This window comes from Vanessa tameamea, chromosome 8 (assembly GCF_037043105.1).
Source record: "Vanessa tameamea isolate UH-Manoa-2023 chromosome 8, ilVanTame1 primary haplotype, whole genome shotgun sequence".
NCBI classification, from domain to species: Eukaryota; Metazoa; Arthropoda; class Insecta; order Lepidoptera; family Nymphalidae; genus Vanessa; species Vanessa tameamea.
The window spans coordinates 1,691,611-1,706,819 of record NC_087316.1 but is presented as its reverse complement, the minus strand read 5'-3'; the positions used below and the strand labels follow the sequence as shown (position 1 = coordinate 1,706,819).

At 33.4% G+C, this 15,209-nt stretch overlaps 1 protein-coding gene across 4 annotated transcripts in view; it reads left to right on the top strand.

The window, feature by feature from the left end:
- Positions 1 to 15,209, top strand: part of LOC113396260 (protein outspread-like) — a 237,829-nt gene that overhangs the window by 90,167 nt on the left and 132,453 nt on the right. For all 4 annotated transcript variants that reach the window (XM_064215473.1, XM_064215472.1, XM_064215474.1 and 1 more), the window contains exon 2: positions 1,037 to 1,117. In XM_064215473.1, the coding sequence (XP_064071543.1) occupies positions 1,037 to 1,117 (81 nt within the window). The remainder of the gene's footprint in view (positions 1 to 1,036; positions 1,118 to 15,209) is intronic.

Here is a 15,209-nt window from a genome sequence, read left to right as displayed (position 1 = left end):
CTTTTGGAAATCTTTTATCTCCGAGATGAAAGAGAAGACAGCAAAAAATGAACACATTTTATCATGGTCATAAGTCTCTGAATTAGTTTAAAGAATTTATCGAATAAAGAATAAGATTGTGCATTTGTTGGTTGTGAATTCATCCATTATATTTTATCGTGAAAATGACTGTATAAATAAAAATAATGTAACTCATACTTATTATTAACTTGATATGATTAAACCTAGTACAATTTACTTGTTGTTAGGGCTTTTTGCAAGTTTTGTTGCAAAGATATTCTACCGGAAAACATATCAGATTACAAATATGGATGGCGAATACAGCGTCACTAGAGGACTTTAATTTGTTATATCTTATATAAAAATTATGATAAGCCGATTAATTTATTTATTGATATCTTTTGCATTCTCACCTTCAGCCGATTAGCGATATCATATTAAATATTTTTATAAGACTTTTAGTATAATATTTAACTGTCCACAACACGCAACATACATTTGCGAGATATCTATTGAATATTTGTATGAACAAAATTAAACTTACATTGGTTTGATGATCTCGAAGTACATAAATGGTGTGTATTAATAGCAATGAGTATGAGAACAGTGTAGGTTGGCGTGTTTGCCAACATTGGTCAAAGTTTGCTCTCACCTCAAGAGTTGGTACTTGCTAGCTTCAAGCACCAACGTGCCAACGCCCACGCAATGATTTACATTTACTGTTAATTCCTTTATGGTGTGTCAACGTATGATTAACGATGTGAAGGTTGCTCGGTGCAAATATTTCAACTGGTGTATTTTGGCTTTGCATCTGTCGATACAAGTACTTTCGCACTAAGGTGTGTTGTATATACAACAAATATAAATACAGTCACCAGAATTTATTTTTAATCTTATGTTTTTTTAGTCTGTCGCAGTTTTCGCGAGTAACTTTTTAAACCACTTTTTTTTTTATTTCAAAAGGAGCAGTAATCTCGACTTATACAGCCAAGTATATCATATTCAGTCAAGTTAATTTTTTTAATTTTATTTTCAGGCCAGTAGAAAGATATCAAAATGCGGATATCTGTTCGTGGCACCAGGCTGGGACTTTTCCAATCCGCTCTACAGAACAAAGGTAAGCCCACTTGTTTTGTCTAGCCGAAATATATTTCTAATCAAACTTGAGAAAAATAATACTCTTGCAAAAACCCGAATATTTTTTCTAACATAATTATGATCATAATTATTATGTGAGGCGAAAAATCAATCAAACCTTGAAATTACAACTTTTTATCAAAAAATTTTTTACATCTTCATTAAAACAAAAAAGAAACAATACTTAATAAGAAATCTTCAAATAATTGTAGAATGTAAAGCAACGATACAAACGAACCACAGACATAATTACATTGAATAAAATCTCAAAGTAATAAAGAAGGATAAGGTCACATTGACGTTCAAGAAAACAATAAAACACATTAGAGTCGATTCGGCTTCGAAGAATCAAATATTTATTGTCGAATTTAAACATATTATACTTGTACGACATGCTAATATAAAGCGTGTTGTCCTCTGATACTACAAATAGCAACGCTACGTGCCTCAATTTCAATACAAGTATTATCGTGCAAATAAACGTTTAAACGTGTGTTAAGTTTTTTATTATTCATTTGTATATTCTGTACTTAAAACTTACCTTAAATATGTAAGTGCTATTATATCAACGCTATTAAGAACGTCGATATACAACGCAAGTGTCGGGGCAGGATTTTTACGTGTTGCACTCCAGAGCGGAGTTTGATCGTAAGCAGAACACGTAAACCTAGCTAGGATCTGAGATACCAAGTGCTTCAAGTAATGGGTGTATTAAAATGCTAAGGTGCACGATAGAATAGATTCACTTTGGAGTAATGGATGATATAGCGTTGCATAGCGATGTAATCCAGTGGACGGTCAGTTTAATATTTTTATTTCGAACATGCCAATGGGCAGAAAGAAAATAAAGATGTTTGATGTATGTTATACAGAGTAACCTGTTCTTTCGGTTGCAGTCTCACATATATTCAATGTTTATGTTGATAAAATTATTTTATGGATTATTAAAGATTCGATTTTTTTTAGTTGCAGGAATACCTTTGCGTATGAGTGACTGAATTTTTTTAGGTTATAAATTTTTATTCGATTTTATTCTTACATAATAATATAAATGTGAAAGTGAGTTTGTTTGTCTGTCCTGCTTTCACACTTTAACGTCCTAACCGACCTGTAAAATGTAGCACACGCACTGAATGAAATCTACACAAAACGAAGACTTATTTATTAAATACTATCTGAACGTTCAGCTTTACCATATTACTATTAAAATTTATAAAGCTTTACCTAGAGCACACAAACTGTCACCAAACTTTACCTCCTCGAGGAGTTAATCAAAAAAAAAAACAGCCTATGTTCCCCGATACTCCCATTATCCCCTTACTAAATTTCATCTAAATCGGCTCAGCAGCGAAGAGGTAACAGAGTTACTTTCGAATTTATAATATTACTATAGATAAATCTATAATTCTCATAAATGCGGAGACGTTTTTCTTAATGCCTATCCCAATATCAGAAGGTTTTAATATATTATACAATGTTATATTTGATTTAGACTATTGACGTGACAAGCGTGATGCTCATATTTTTGTAGCAATTAAACATTTTACACTGCAGTCAAAAGTAATAAAAATATTTCTTATCAAATTTAATCAATACGAAACCGATAATATACTATCAGTTAAACAGGAAAAGATATACAAAAAAATATTATCAAACGACATAATTCTTTTTTTTTTGTAAAAAAATGGCGTAATCGAATATATTGTTGCCGAATAATCGTAAAGAATAATTAATATTAATCAAGTGACGCGAGCCGTTATGGACAAATCGCCACGACCAAGTAATTAGGCTGACATGTCCGTGTTGCCAGTAACAATATACATGTAGTGAATTGACAGCTTGTGATGTTGCCGCTAAAAAAAACAGATAAATCATATAAAAATAATATTTTATTTTATTTTTTAATTATTTTCCGAGTATATTCATGTTAAAAAACTTAAGTTTCAATTGCAATAATATTAATAAAAGTTTAAAGTGTTATATCACGTTTGTGTCTTTTCCGATAGAGAAATAGTAACCTTCTGTAACTGTTTACGGTTTAATAAAATTTGTATTAATTTGATATTTACCTTTTGTACTACGTGGAACTTATTAAAGCTAATGTTATTATTGCTTTTTGTTTATATCATTAATAAAATTACAATAAATCTTGTTTTATAGCATTATGTTTGCCTGTTCAATTGACCCTGGTCGTTTAAGTAACAGAAACATAAAAAAATATATATCGACCGTGCTTATTTACGAGTATACGCACACGAGGTTTACGAATCTTATCCGTACGAAATATGGTTATATTATTATGCAAACGATTGAAAAAAAAAAGATTCGAATACGAAATGTCTCGGCGGTCACGATAAAATCCGACGGGGGGCCGCTTTCCGGCGCCAAAACGTGTCAAAAAGATGCGCGGGAGAGTCGAGGCGCAAATTAAAGCTGGCGGACCTCGACAGATAGTATTAATCATGAGAGTTCGAATCGAATTTTGCGTTATCAATTCACTTGTCAGGAACACGGGAATGGTCGTTTTGTTTTATTAACATATGGATTAAGTGTTCAGACTGATTATGGTTATATGCCGACTATCAATTTTGCTTTATTGGTGTAAAAAGTTATTGAAGCGAATATCAGCGTATAATATTTCTTCCAATGGACTCAATATCAAAATCGAAATTGATGAAATTATAAGTAATTTTTTATAAGAAAAAGGTTAAACGCAATAAGTTTAATAATATCATCGACATGCTTTTCGTATCTCATTTTTTTAAACGAAGTTAAAGTCTTTAAGATTATAAAAAAGAATATTACCGCGGCAATTTTATTATTAATGTGTGTGTTGAAACGTATAATAGTAATATCATTTTATTTATGTAAATGATCGAGAAAGTGATTAAAGACGTTCAAAGGAACAAACGCAGCGACAGCCGCCGACATTTGCATAAAGAGGGGGCGTACCTAGCCGAGTTCTAGATCGATTATATCTAGATGAGTTTCACTGAGCCTGCTATCAGTGTCAATGACTACGTATCCGTTCATTTTATCGTATGTACATAAATATCACTATTAAAAGTCCTATAAATCAAAAACTCCTATAAAAATCGGCTTCGTGTATCAACACGAGTTAGTTTTTTAATAAGTGTATCAACACAGTAGAAGACTTAATTCACTTATTTTCATTTACTCTGTGCAAGCACTTCTTAGTAGGTGTTGCTTAGTAGGTAGGTGGTACCTACTCATGAGTAGTACTCATAATGTATTTTACCGCCACGCAGCAATACTTTTTATTTCGTGTGTTCTGACTTGTAATTATAGGTGCAAAGAACAAGCAGGAACGAATATTGGTGGCGCATTAGAGACGTAAGGAAATATTATAACCTATTTAATCAGGTGGCCCATTTGCTCATTAGCCTACATAAAAAAAAAATCAAAACACTCGAATATTAAGCATTGTTGGAACGATAACATTTATATCACATCTAGTATTTACGGATTTGATATGACAAATAGTTTTTTAGCCTCTATAGTTTCGATCTATGTGTGTTTATGTTACATATTGTACAGGTACAGCGTTACAGCGAGCTAATAATTTATTTTCACCTTCCAACTGGCGACGCTGTCAACATTAGCAAACTCCAAACCAAAGGCTACGCATATTGGAGTACGGATATATGACTTACTTATGGAGAGCTTCTCGTTACTGTTTGATTTTAAAACTGTGTTATTTATTACTGCACTGTTGCCTTGCTTCGTTTATTTAAGTCAATATCAATATAAAAACATAATAGATACTCGCAACCATTGAAACAATTAATTTCGAATTAGGTACCCGATAAAAAAGTGCAAATCAAATTACAATTACCTCGCCGAAATTATCGTTATTTATTTAAATTATAGTTGTGTTGTAGAACAAGCGCCGAGATAATATCTGTTTAAATGTTAAGCATTCGTGGGGCTAAGCTCGGACCGATTTATCAGCGGGTTCGAACTAATCGTGAGTTAGGTTAACTGCCTACAGTTGTATAGCGCGACATTACGCTATAAAGAGCACCCGTCTTAACTTTATCTAGATATCATAAATATAAAGTATTGCTTTTGTAAAATTTTGTAAACTACTAGATGTCGTTTAGTGGATCATTGTTATGTAAATTTTGAGAATAAAACTAACAAGGGCGTCCCAGCTATAGCAACCATAGCATACAGAAAAGCAGGCACGTTTATAGATCCAAAAAACACTAGGTCTTTTCGGCATCGTTCATTGATTATTTTTATAAGTAGATCATTGGAGATTCTTCTTGGAAATATTCGGAATCGGTGGTCTCGCTTGTCGATTTCTAATTAATTATAAAAATCGATTTGAATAAATCATTTCGATTTTATTTCAAGTCTCAAATTGATAAGAACTCTGGGCTAATCCCCTTAGGGTAAAGATCTAACTGTACGTGGAACACTTTCGGAATTAACAACGTGAGGATGTGCCACTTAAATAAATAATATTATCGCGTCGTTGCGCTGCGCATTCATTGGTTCCTTACGTTTACTCTGACCCGTTGATTGCGTATTGTTAATGGGTTAAAATATGCTCACAAGAGTTCATGATTGTTTAAAAATGTCAATAGGTTTAGAGTTAATACTTGTTTTATATTGTAAGTTTATTTGTAGAATTACTCATAAAATAATTATTAAGATATTACATATTTACCGAGACGAGATAAATAACATTATATATAGAAGTTTAGACATGAAAATTCAGTGAAGCTTTCTAGGAATTGGCCCCGATCTTTAAATATTTAAGATCAAAGCGTTCTATACGCTGACTCAGCGCAGGCCATGTTTACAAAGCAATAATGCTTAAGAAGTCCGTAACATAATAACATATTGTTGAATATATATTTCATGCATATAAGTCTGCATACTATAGCAACGAGCCACCTCTTGAACGTTATTACATCTATGATGTCAAATATGAAAACGTATAATATTGTAATGTTAAAGTAGTAATTTCCTTAGCTTTCTACTGTCTATTACAACTCGGTTGTCAAGTAGTGCAGATTGCACGCACGACTGATCGCGGTAGTTTTAAGCGATCGAAAAGTGGGAGGTCGTGTTTTAGTTATAAGATCAAAATTCAGATTAAAAACATTTTCGGAGACAGAAGGAAGGATAGAACCCTGTCACATTTTCGAAGGAAATTATATTTTATCGGTATTTGTTACGTCATAGACAATGTATAAGTCTTTGTAAGTTTTTATCACACCTTATAATGGTTCTTTAATCTTTGTTTTTTTTTTGTTGGTTTACTAAAAGCAGACGATCAAATGGACCGATGTCTAAGTAATATTGCACTGGGTCACTCACTCATTTTTTACGACACACACACAATAACAATGTGGTCATATTTTTCAAACGGACCAGCCATGGGGGACCGTTTATGGACCGTTATAAGATATTTTAAATAGGATGAATGCGTGTCTTCCCTTCATTCATTTCTTGATATTGTTTTGTCCTGTGCTATGTATTAAGTTCCGGTTTGTAGGGTGAGTGAGCCAGTGTAATAACATCATGTTGGTTCGATGAATGATATTCTTTCTTTTTTTAATATAACTCGCAGTGGTGACCTTTTATTCTCAAGTGGTCCTTTTGCCAGTCTGTCAACCATCAGTGGGCGGTGGTGACCATTTTTTCTTAGGTGGTCCTTTTACCAGACGGCCAACCTACTAGAAATCATAGAGAATAACTAACTAGACGTTGATAAATTAATCTAAAATAATTATGAAAATTGTATAAATATTACATTAATATTCATTTATTAAAATAAACAAAGAATTATGTAAATACGAATGTGCTATAACAGATCAATTAAACTGTCATTAACATAAGATTACGTGAGTAAAGGAAGTTGATCATTAATCCGTTCGAGAGGTTTTTATTCTACACTGGTGACCCTCCCCGGCTTTGCCCCGTTCAATTTATTAATAATGACATTGTTATTATATAAATATAATTTATACACTATAGTACCCAGGAATAATGTTAACTTTCTACCAGTGAAAAATGTTTAGAATTTTATCATTAGTTCCGGAAATTACCCCATACATACAAACTAACTTTTACATCTTAATAATATTAGTATAGATTGATGTATTAGTGCGGAAATTATTATTACATTATGCGCAATCTAAGTTATCGGGTACCGGATCGAAGTCAGTTGTCGGTTGCTAGCAGTTTTTTTTATGGACAAAAGCGAGGAATACCACTAACTGAGGCCAATTATACTAGTAACATTCATGGGTTCTATTTATGTAAATATACATAATCAGCCTGTAAATTTCCCACTGCTGGGCTAAGGCCTCCTCTCCCGTTGAGGAGAAGGAATGGAGCATATTCCACCACGCTGCTCCAATGCGGGTTGGTGGAATACACATGTGGCAGAATTTCGTTGAAATTAGACACATGCAGGTTTCCTCACGATGTTTTCCTTCATCGCCGAGCACGAGATGAATTATAAACACAAATTAAACACATGAAAATTCAGTGGTGCCTGCCTGGTTTTGAACCCGAAATCATCGGTTAAGATGCACGCGTTCTAACCACTGGGCCATCTCGGCTCATATGCAAATATATAGTTGACAATTGGTTTTTTTTGCTCTCACATCGGCGATCCCTTCTTTATACCGGTCAGCTTATGTCGTTTTGTCATTTTATAATTCCGATCCAATATTTTTGTTAATAATATCAATATATAATCATTAATAAAAATATTATAATATCAAAAATCAAGCAGACATTGTGGACAAAAAAGTTCCTTTTAAAGAACAATATAGATGTAAAAAAAAATTTCAGTGATTAGACCAAATGCACGTATAGTCGGAGCTCCTGAATCTTATCCGAAGAATACTCCTCAAGAAGAAAGGAGACCGACACAGTTATTGAATATACATACCTACTGTGTGTGAGATATTTAAATACGATCGTATATGCCAAGAGATTGCCCAAGTGACATAACGACTTATATCCCGTAGTTGGCAACGAATTGTCAACCTCATACAATGTAAATCGATATCCACCGGAGCCCAATCGCTTCTGCTTTCTAAAAATAAATGTCCTTTCAATTCAAACAGTCGATGAGAAGTTTCCAACGCTGTTAGTGGCGGCTCGCTCCTCAGTTTTCGCACGCTATTATATCTTAAACGTACATAACATATTATCTTGATATATGCATCCTTTTTCGATGTGAGACAGCGTATCGTATCGCAATGCTTCTTAAACTTTATTAAGCCATTATTAACTATCTTAAACGAACATTATCCGTACAATTTATTCCTTTTCCAATGTATCGTACGCCCGCCGGTTCGTTTTTTTATCGTTCGTAATTAAAACTCGAGATACGAACATAACTATATTAAAATATATGTTTATCCAAAACACATGTAACTTCGGTGTGTATTATTTTTTATAATGTATAACTTTTATGTAATTCTGATTATACCATTAGATAGTATTGTGGTATTAAATTTTCGATTTGTATTTCTTAATAATGAAGCCGGTCGTAGAATATAGTGCGTCATACGTCATCATGGTAAGATACCATTGCTGTACATTGCTAAGTAACAAAACGAGAACTTTAAGTTAAACACTCAAAATCATTAAAAATAAATTTATAATTGTATACGACAAAATTTGAAATAATATTTATAGAGATAAAATAATTATATTTTCCATTAGAACATTGTGATGTTCTATAAATATGAAGGCACTTTAAAGCGATACATAAATCTCTAAATTTAATTTAAAGATCCGTCCAGCTCAATTCGGTAGCGTCGGTGTCGACGTATCTGTATTTACGGCGTAGTTAAAAAAAAAACATCCGAAACGAGTCCGGAATACATTGTTGGATGTTAATTTATTAAAGGGCAAATTGATGGAATACCAATCGAGGAGATGTCCGACGAGCCTCGAATTAAAATGTCATAATTTATTTCGGACCCCTGTCCCCGTGTTAATGATGTCCCGCGGTTTTTAACGTTATTTTTTTTTTATGATAATGAACAGCCATTTTATTATCGGTGATTATTATTGTAATTTAAGGATGACCCTCGAACACGACTCGGATATTTAAGATATTAACGAATATTTAAGTTTTTTTCGTTATTATTTGTCATTATGCAGACGAAATTACGGATGTAGTCGAAAACAATCAATATAAGTGTCAAAAACTTCCTATATTATCTGATATCATTTTGTTTACCCATTTTTATTTTACGAATTAAACAAACTAGTCTTTATATACAGGAAAAACTGTTAAAATATTTTTTAATGGGCTAGAGGACGAGACGTAGTGAACACTGAACAGTTACTTAATAATAAATAGGACCTAATAATGATTTCCTCCGATCAGCCAACTGCGCGCGATTCATTATTGTTGACAATTCTGTGCGAAAATACATATGCATTCTCTTAATGAGACGTCAAATCCTAAACGACCTGATAGGTTAATGCTTTCCGAGGCACACGGCTAGAAACGCTGTCGGCTTCCATGCTTCGAATTGCTGGTTATTGTAAATAAATGGCAATATTTACGAATTGAATTGTATTTGGTAAACATTACAAAGCTAAAAGTAAATGTATGATTAAGGATATAATTTTTTAAAGTGATTTATTACATTAAAAATCTTTTATAAGAATGAAATTTCAATTTACGGCAGTTATGACACTTTTATTGAATTGAAATATATTACTAATAAATTAAAAAATGACTCGGTTAGCGAAGCATGTGTCGTGATTTCGATTTTCACTTGTACTTTTGTATTTATGCGTATTATCTAAATACATACATACTAAATCAATATGGTACATCTTTTACAATACAATAATTATTTTATCGCAATATTGGTATTGCGAACGAGGCGTCTTGTATGGTTGCCCTATATTCTGTTTAAACAAAGGATATTTTCGGTTCCGTAAATTCGTCCAGCACGAAGCTATCGATATAATCAGATTCCCATACAAATTCTTGGTACAGGCAGAGCACTGGTCTAGACTCTAGGCCGAGTCACGCGCAGGGTTATGGATATTAAAATTTGCTCATTTCAATGGCATTAGGCAACCGGGGAACGGCGTGGTTCTTAATCTTAAAACTTTACGTACATTGAATACTATGTTGGAAATATTTTATTTGTATAATAATCTTACAGTTGTTTCATAGAACGTAGTAATATGTAATGACGAGTACTTTTGGACATACCTATATATATGTAATTCAAAAATCAGTGTCATATTCATAGGTAATATATTTTTATGTAAGGCCGAATACGACGTCCCCGGTCGAGTAATGTGTACACCGGTATTCATGGGTACGCCACTCCGAGGTCCCGGGTTCGATTCTCGGCGGAGTCAATGTAGAAAAAGTTCATTAGGTTTCTATGTTGTCTTAGGTCTGGGTGTTTGTGGTACCGTCGTTACTTTTGATTTTCCATAAAATGAGTGCTTTAGTTACTTACATTGGGATCAAAGTAATGTATGTGATGTTGTCCAATATATTTATTTAACTATGTAGTATATTAAACTAGCATATTTGACCCTTTCAAATTACAACTATATAACGACAGACACCAACAAAAGTAACGTAAACAAGAGTGCAGCGGCTCTACAATAAGTTACCATCGTAAATATCTAAAATATAAATAAAATAAATCCTACTTTTACAGCGATTTATAAAATTTTGCAAGAATCTGCAATTAAAATCGAACATATTACTGAATTAATCAAATCTTCAATACCGTTTAATAGTATTCGTGAACTCGGGGATGTTTTAGCTGTTGCTGGTCGCTCGGTCTTACGTTAAGGTTATTTGCGGGGCGTTGTGAAGCAACCGTTGTGTTGGTTAACTTTTATGACTCCGGTATTTATTTACGTAATAATAAATAAATACAAGTAATAAATACAAGCTACTCTATTGAGACACTGTTATTATTTTATTCGTCATAATGCATTTCAAAAACAAACTTCTATACTTAAAATAATTACTCCCTAAAACGCGAAATATATTTTGAAATCGATAAGGAGATTTAAAATTCAACGTTTATAGTATTAATAGTTGTTCCAATTCGCTCGCGTTTTAGGGTTTGGTTGTCAGGTTTTAGGCATAAAAAGCCTATGTGAAGGACAGCTTAGCTTAGGGTTCAAGCTTGATTCATAAGAAATTTCATTGAATTCGGTCCAGTAGTTAATTCATGAAAGCGTAAAAAACAGACAAACAGACATAGTCATAGTACTTTTATATTTATAATATTAGTATATATGAATTACGGTCGAATTTCGACCAATGGGTGACCACTACATAGTATAAATGTATTTACATTACATTACATTTAATTTCCCACTGCTGGGCTAAGGCCTCCTCTCCCTTTGAGGAGAAGGTTTGGTGGAATACACATGTGACAATTTCGTTGAAATTAGAATCATGCAGGTTTCCTCACGATGTTCTCCTTCACCGCCGAGCACGAGATGAATTATAAACACAAATTAAGCACATGAAAATTCAGTGGTGCCTGCCTGGGTTTGAACCCGAAATCATCGGTTAAGATGCACGCGTTCTAACCACTGGTCCATCTCGGCTCTTGTATAAATATATAGGTAATCGGCATGAATGTATAGGTATATTTAAATATAAAGTGACTATCTATGTCAATATCATTGATAGAATATCACAATGATGAAAAGGTTCAGAAACGCAATATTTTTTTTTTGAATTTGTTATTACACTTTGATTATAAAAGGCCATAATGATACTCGTAAGAAAAGTTATTAACATAGTAATCGATAACCGATACAATTACCAACAATTGCGGTCTATGTCTCCGCTTTAAGACCTAAATTACTATGATTGCAGCGACAGCACCAGCTTTCCCTGTGCCTAGAAACTTAATACCCAATGTGGTCGGGGGCGGGGAAACGGGTCGTTAATCAGAAATATTATTATAATGTAGTGTTTGTTTGATAACACTTATCTCGAAAACTAATAACCGATTGATGGTTGGTTATTTTTTTGTTTACGGAGGTCAGATGGCTATCGTTCAGCGTATTTAATAATCTAGAACCCTGTCATATTTAGATTTAATCTAGGCTCGGTAGGTTTTGCAACCACTTTCAACTAATCGTAATTTGATAAGGTATACTCAGTCTTTGCACGATTATAAAGAAAGATTATGTATGTAATAAAATTACTAGATCGATTGAACCAAAATTTTGCACATACTTGGTTCTGGTGCCAACGCTATGATGTATATGAAATTATATTCCTTTTCGGCATAAATATGTTATATACTTATTCTTAACGTGTGTATAGCGCTGATTTACTTCTAAGCAGCTGAACTATATTTGATTTATTATTTTGAAATTTCTTAGATCCCTAAACGGTTTACCTTGGACCTATAGGAGGCGCTGCGATCGACTTCCAGTATTATTCTCTCTAACTCAGACTAGAAATTTATAAATATATAAGTTTTTTTTTTATGATATCGGTAGGCGGACGATCAAATGGACTACCTGATGGTAAGTGGTCACCACCGCCCATAGACAATGGCGTTGTAAGAAATATTAACCATTGCTTACATCACCAATGCGCTACCAACCTTGGAAACTAAGATGTTACGTAACTTGTGCCTGTAGTTACACTGGCTCACTCACTCTTCAAACCGGAACACAACAATACTGAGTACTGCTGTTTGAAGTAGAATATCTGATAAGTGGGTGGTACCTACCCAGACGGGCTTGCACAAACCCCTACCACCAAATAAAGTTATTAGTAAGTAACATACAATACAATCCATTTGAATTCCAAATGTGTTTGATGAATGACTTTTTATCTTCGATATTTCGTTTCACACGACATCTTGCTCAATAAGTTCTCGTACTCTTGTGTTTGTTTACACGTTACATCAGAGCTTGCCTCGGGTTCGCTAATGTCTACATTATTTATACATTAAAGGACTACATTAAAACGTCATGAGATTATATCGACCTTTTGATGTTTCGAGAATATGTATTATTTCGATTAAAGTAAGTCGATGAATCGATGTATGATATAAAATTTATATACATAGTTCTATCTGACTGTCTAACATTAACAGCTTGTAAGTTTCTCACTGCTGTACTAAGGCCTCCCTTTGAGGAGAAAATTTGGAGCGGATTCCACCACGCTGCTCCAATGCAGATTGGTGGTCTGACTGACTAGACATTGACATGACTGTCTGTTAACGCTCAGCTTGAAATATTACTACTGACTTCAAATATTTAGGAGGCATCTGTAATGTAGATTTGCTTTAGGTATTTAATTGATCAATACAATTAAATACATTTATCAATAGTATTGTGATAACATAAATACGTCGTGCTGAAAATTGTGAACATTTTTGTTTATTTTTGTGAAGTCAATTTCTGATATTGTTAGTTATAATAAAACCGGTTGCGGGGTGAGGGGGAGAGGAGGGGGGCGTGAATAAAAATACAAGTCCTTTAGAATCATCTTCTAAAAAAAATTAAATCCATACCATACTTTTTAAATAAAGATTCTACCAAGAAAAACCGCCGAGTATTGTTAATGTGTTCTCGAATAATACTTTCTCTATATTTACGAGCTGATATTTAATTGTATTAAAATCGAATTTACATTACATTAGCATAATAGTTAAAGTAGCTAATGAACAATAGATTTATTTATCTAATTGCTCTAGAAAGTGGGTCACATTTAATTTGCATGGCAACACTGTGAAATTTGCGCATTTCACGTTCTAGTCTGATAACGCGTCACGCTGCATGGGCGCAGCCGAGTGTGTGCTTCGTTCATAACAGTGTTGCCGTTACATATTTCCGACTTTTTTTTTTTTTTAATAATTATGTTTATTATTTAATCGTAATAAACCTAATTAAAACTTTAATATCTTAGTTCATTATAATTTACCATACTGTAAAAAAAGTGACTGCGATATTAATAGCAACGTTAGTGACATTCCTCTGATAGAAAATAATTCTAATATTTGGTCTGAACAATTATAGATTTATGTTGATTGTTATGTTGATAGAGTCGAGATGGCCCAGTGGTTAGAACGCGTGCATCTTAACCGATGATTTCGGGTTCAAACCCAGGCAGGCACCACTGAATTTTCATGTGCTTAATTTGTGTTTATAATTCATCTCGTGCTCGGCGGTGAAGGAAAACATCGTGAGGAAACCTGCATGTGTCTAATTTCAACGAAATTCTGCCACATGTGTATTCCACCAACCCGCATTGGAGCAGCGTGATGGAATATGCTCCATACCTTCTCCTCAACGGGAGAGGAGGCCTTAGCCCAGCAGTGGGAAATTCACAGGCTGATTATATTATGTTATTTATATATATGTTGATTGTTTTGACAAGAAACAGTAACGTATTACGTTTAAGACAATATTGGTAAAGGACGATTCAAAAGTGCTTGTAGAGGCAAATTATACTTTGATTTGATTTAAATCTAATTTTTCATATAAGACAGATATTACCCCGTTTGGCGGCTTCAGCCTTATCCCGCGTGGCTCCCGCAATGGTATATAAATATTATGTAGTATTTATGTATAAGCTGTGCATCTTTTTGTGCGTGCCAGCGGTTGCACGCAATGCGGAAGTCGGTCGCGGTTACCGACAGACGGCTAGACCTGTAATTTGTCTATAGGAAATATTTCTGACTTAACAACTTTCTTTGTTGAACGAATATTAGAGTTTTTCAAACATTTTCATGCATCTCGAATTTAAATTAAATTTTCGAATTTACATAAAAAAGTAATTGGGCTAAATATTTAGCCCTATATTTATTTAGGTATATACTAATATTAAAAATGAGAAAGTAACTCCGTCTGTCTCTCTGTTACGCTTAAATCACTAAAGCGAATTTGATGAAATTTGGTATGAAGCAATATTGAAGACAAGACATTTAGTTTACGATAAATTTTATAAAATGAAAATTAAAAAGTGTTTGCATACGTCTGGAATAATTAAACATATTTTTAACTTAGATTTTGACATCGAATTACTTTAGAGTCGATCC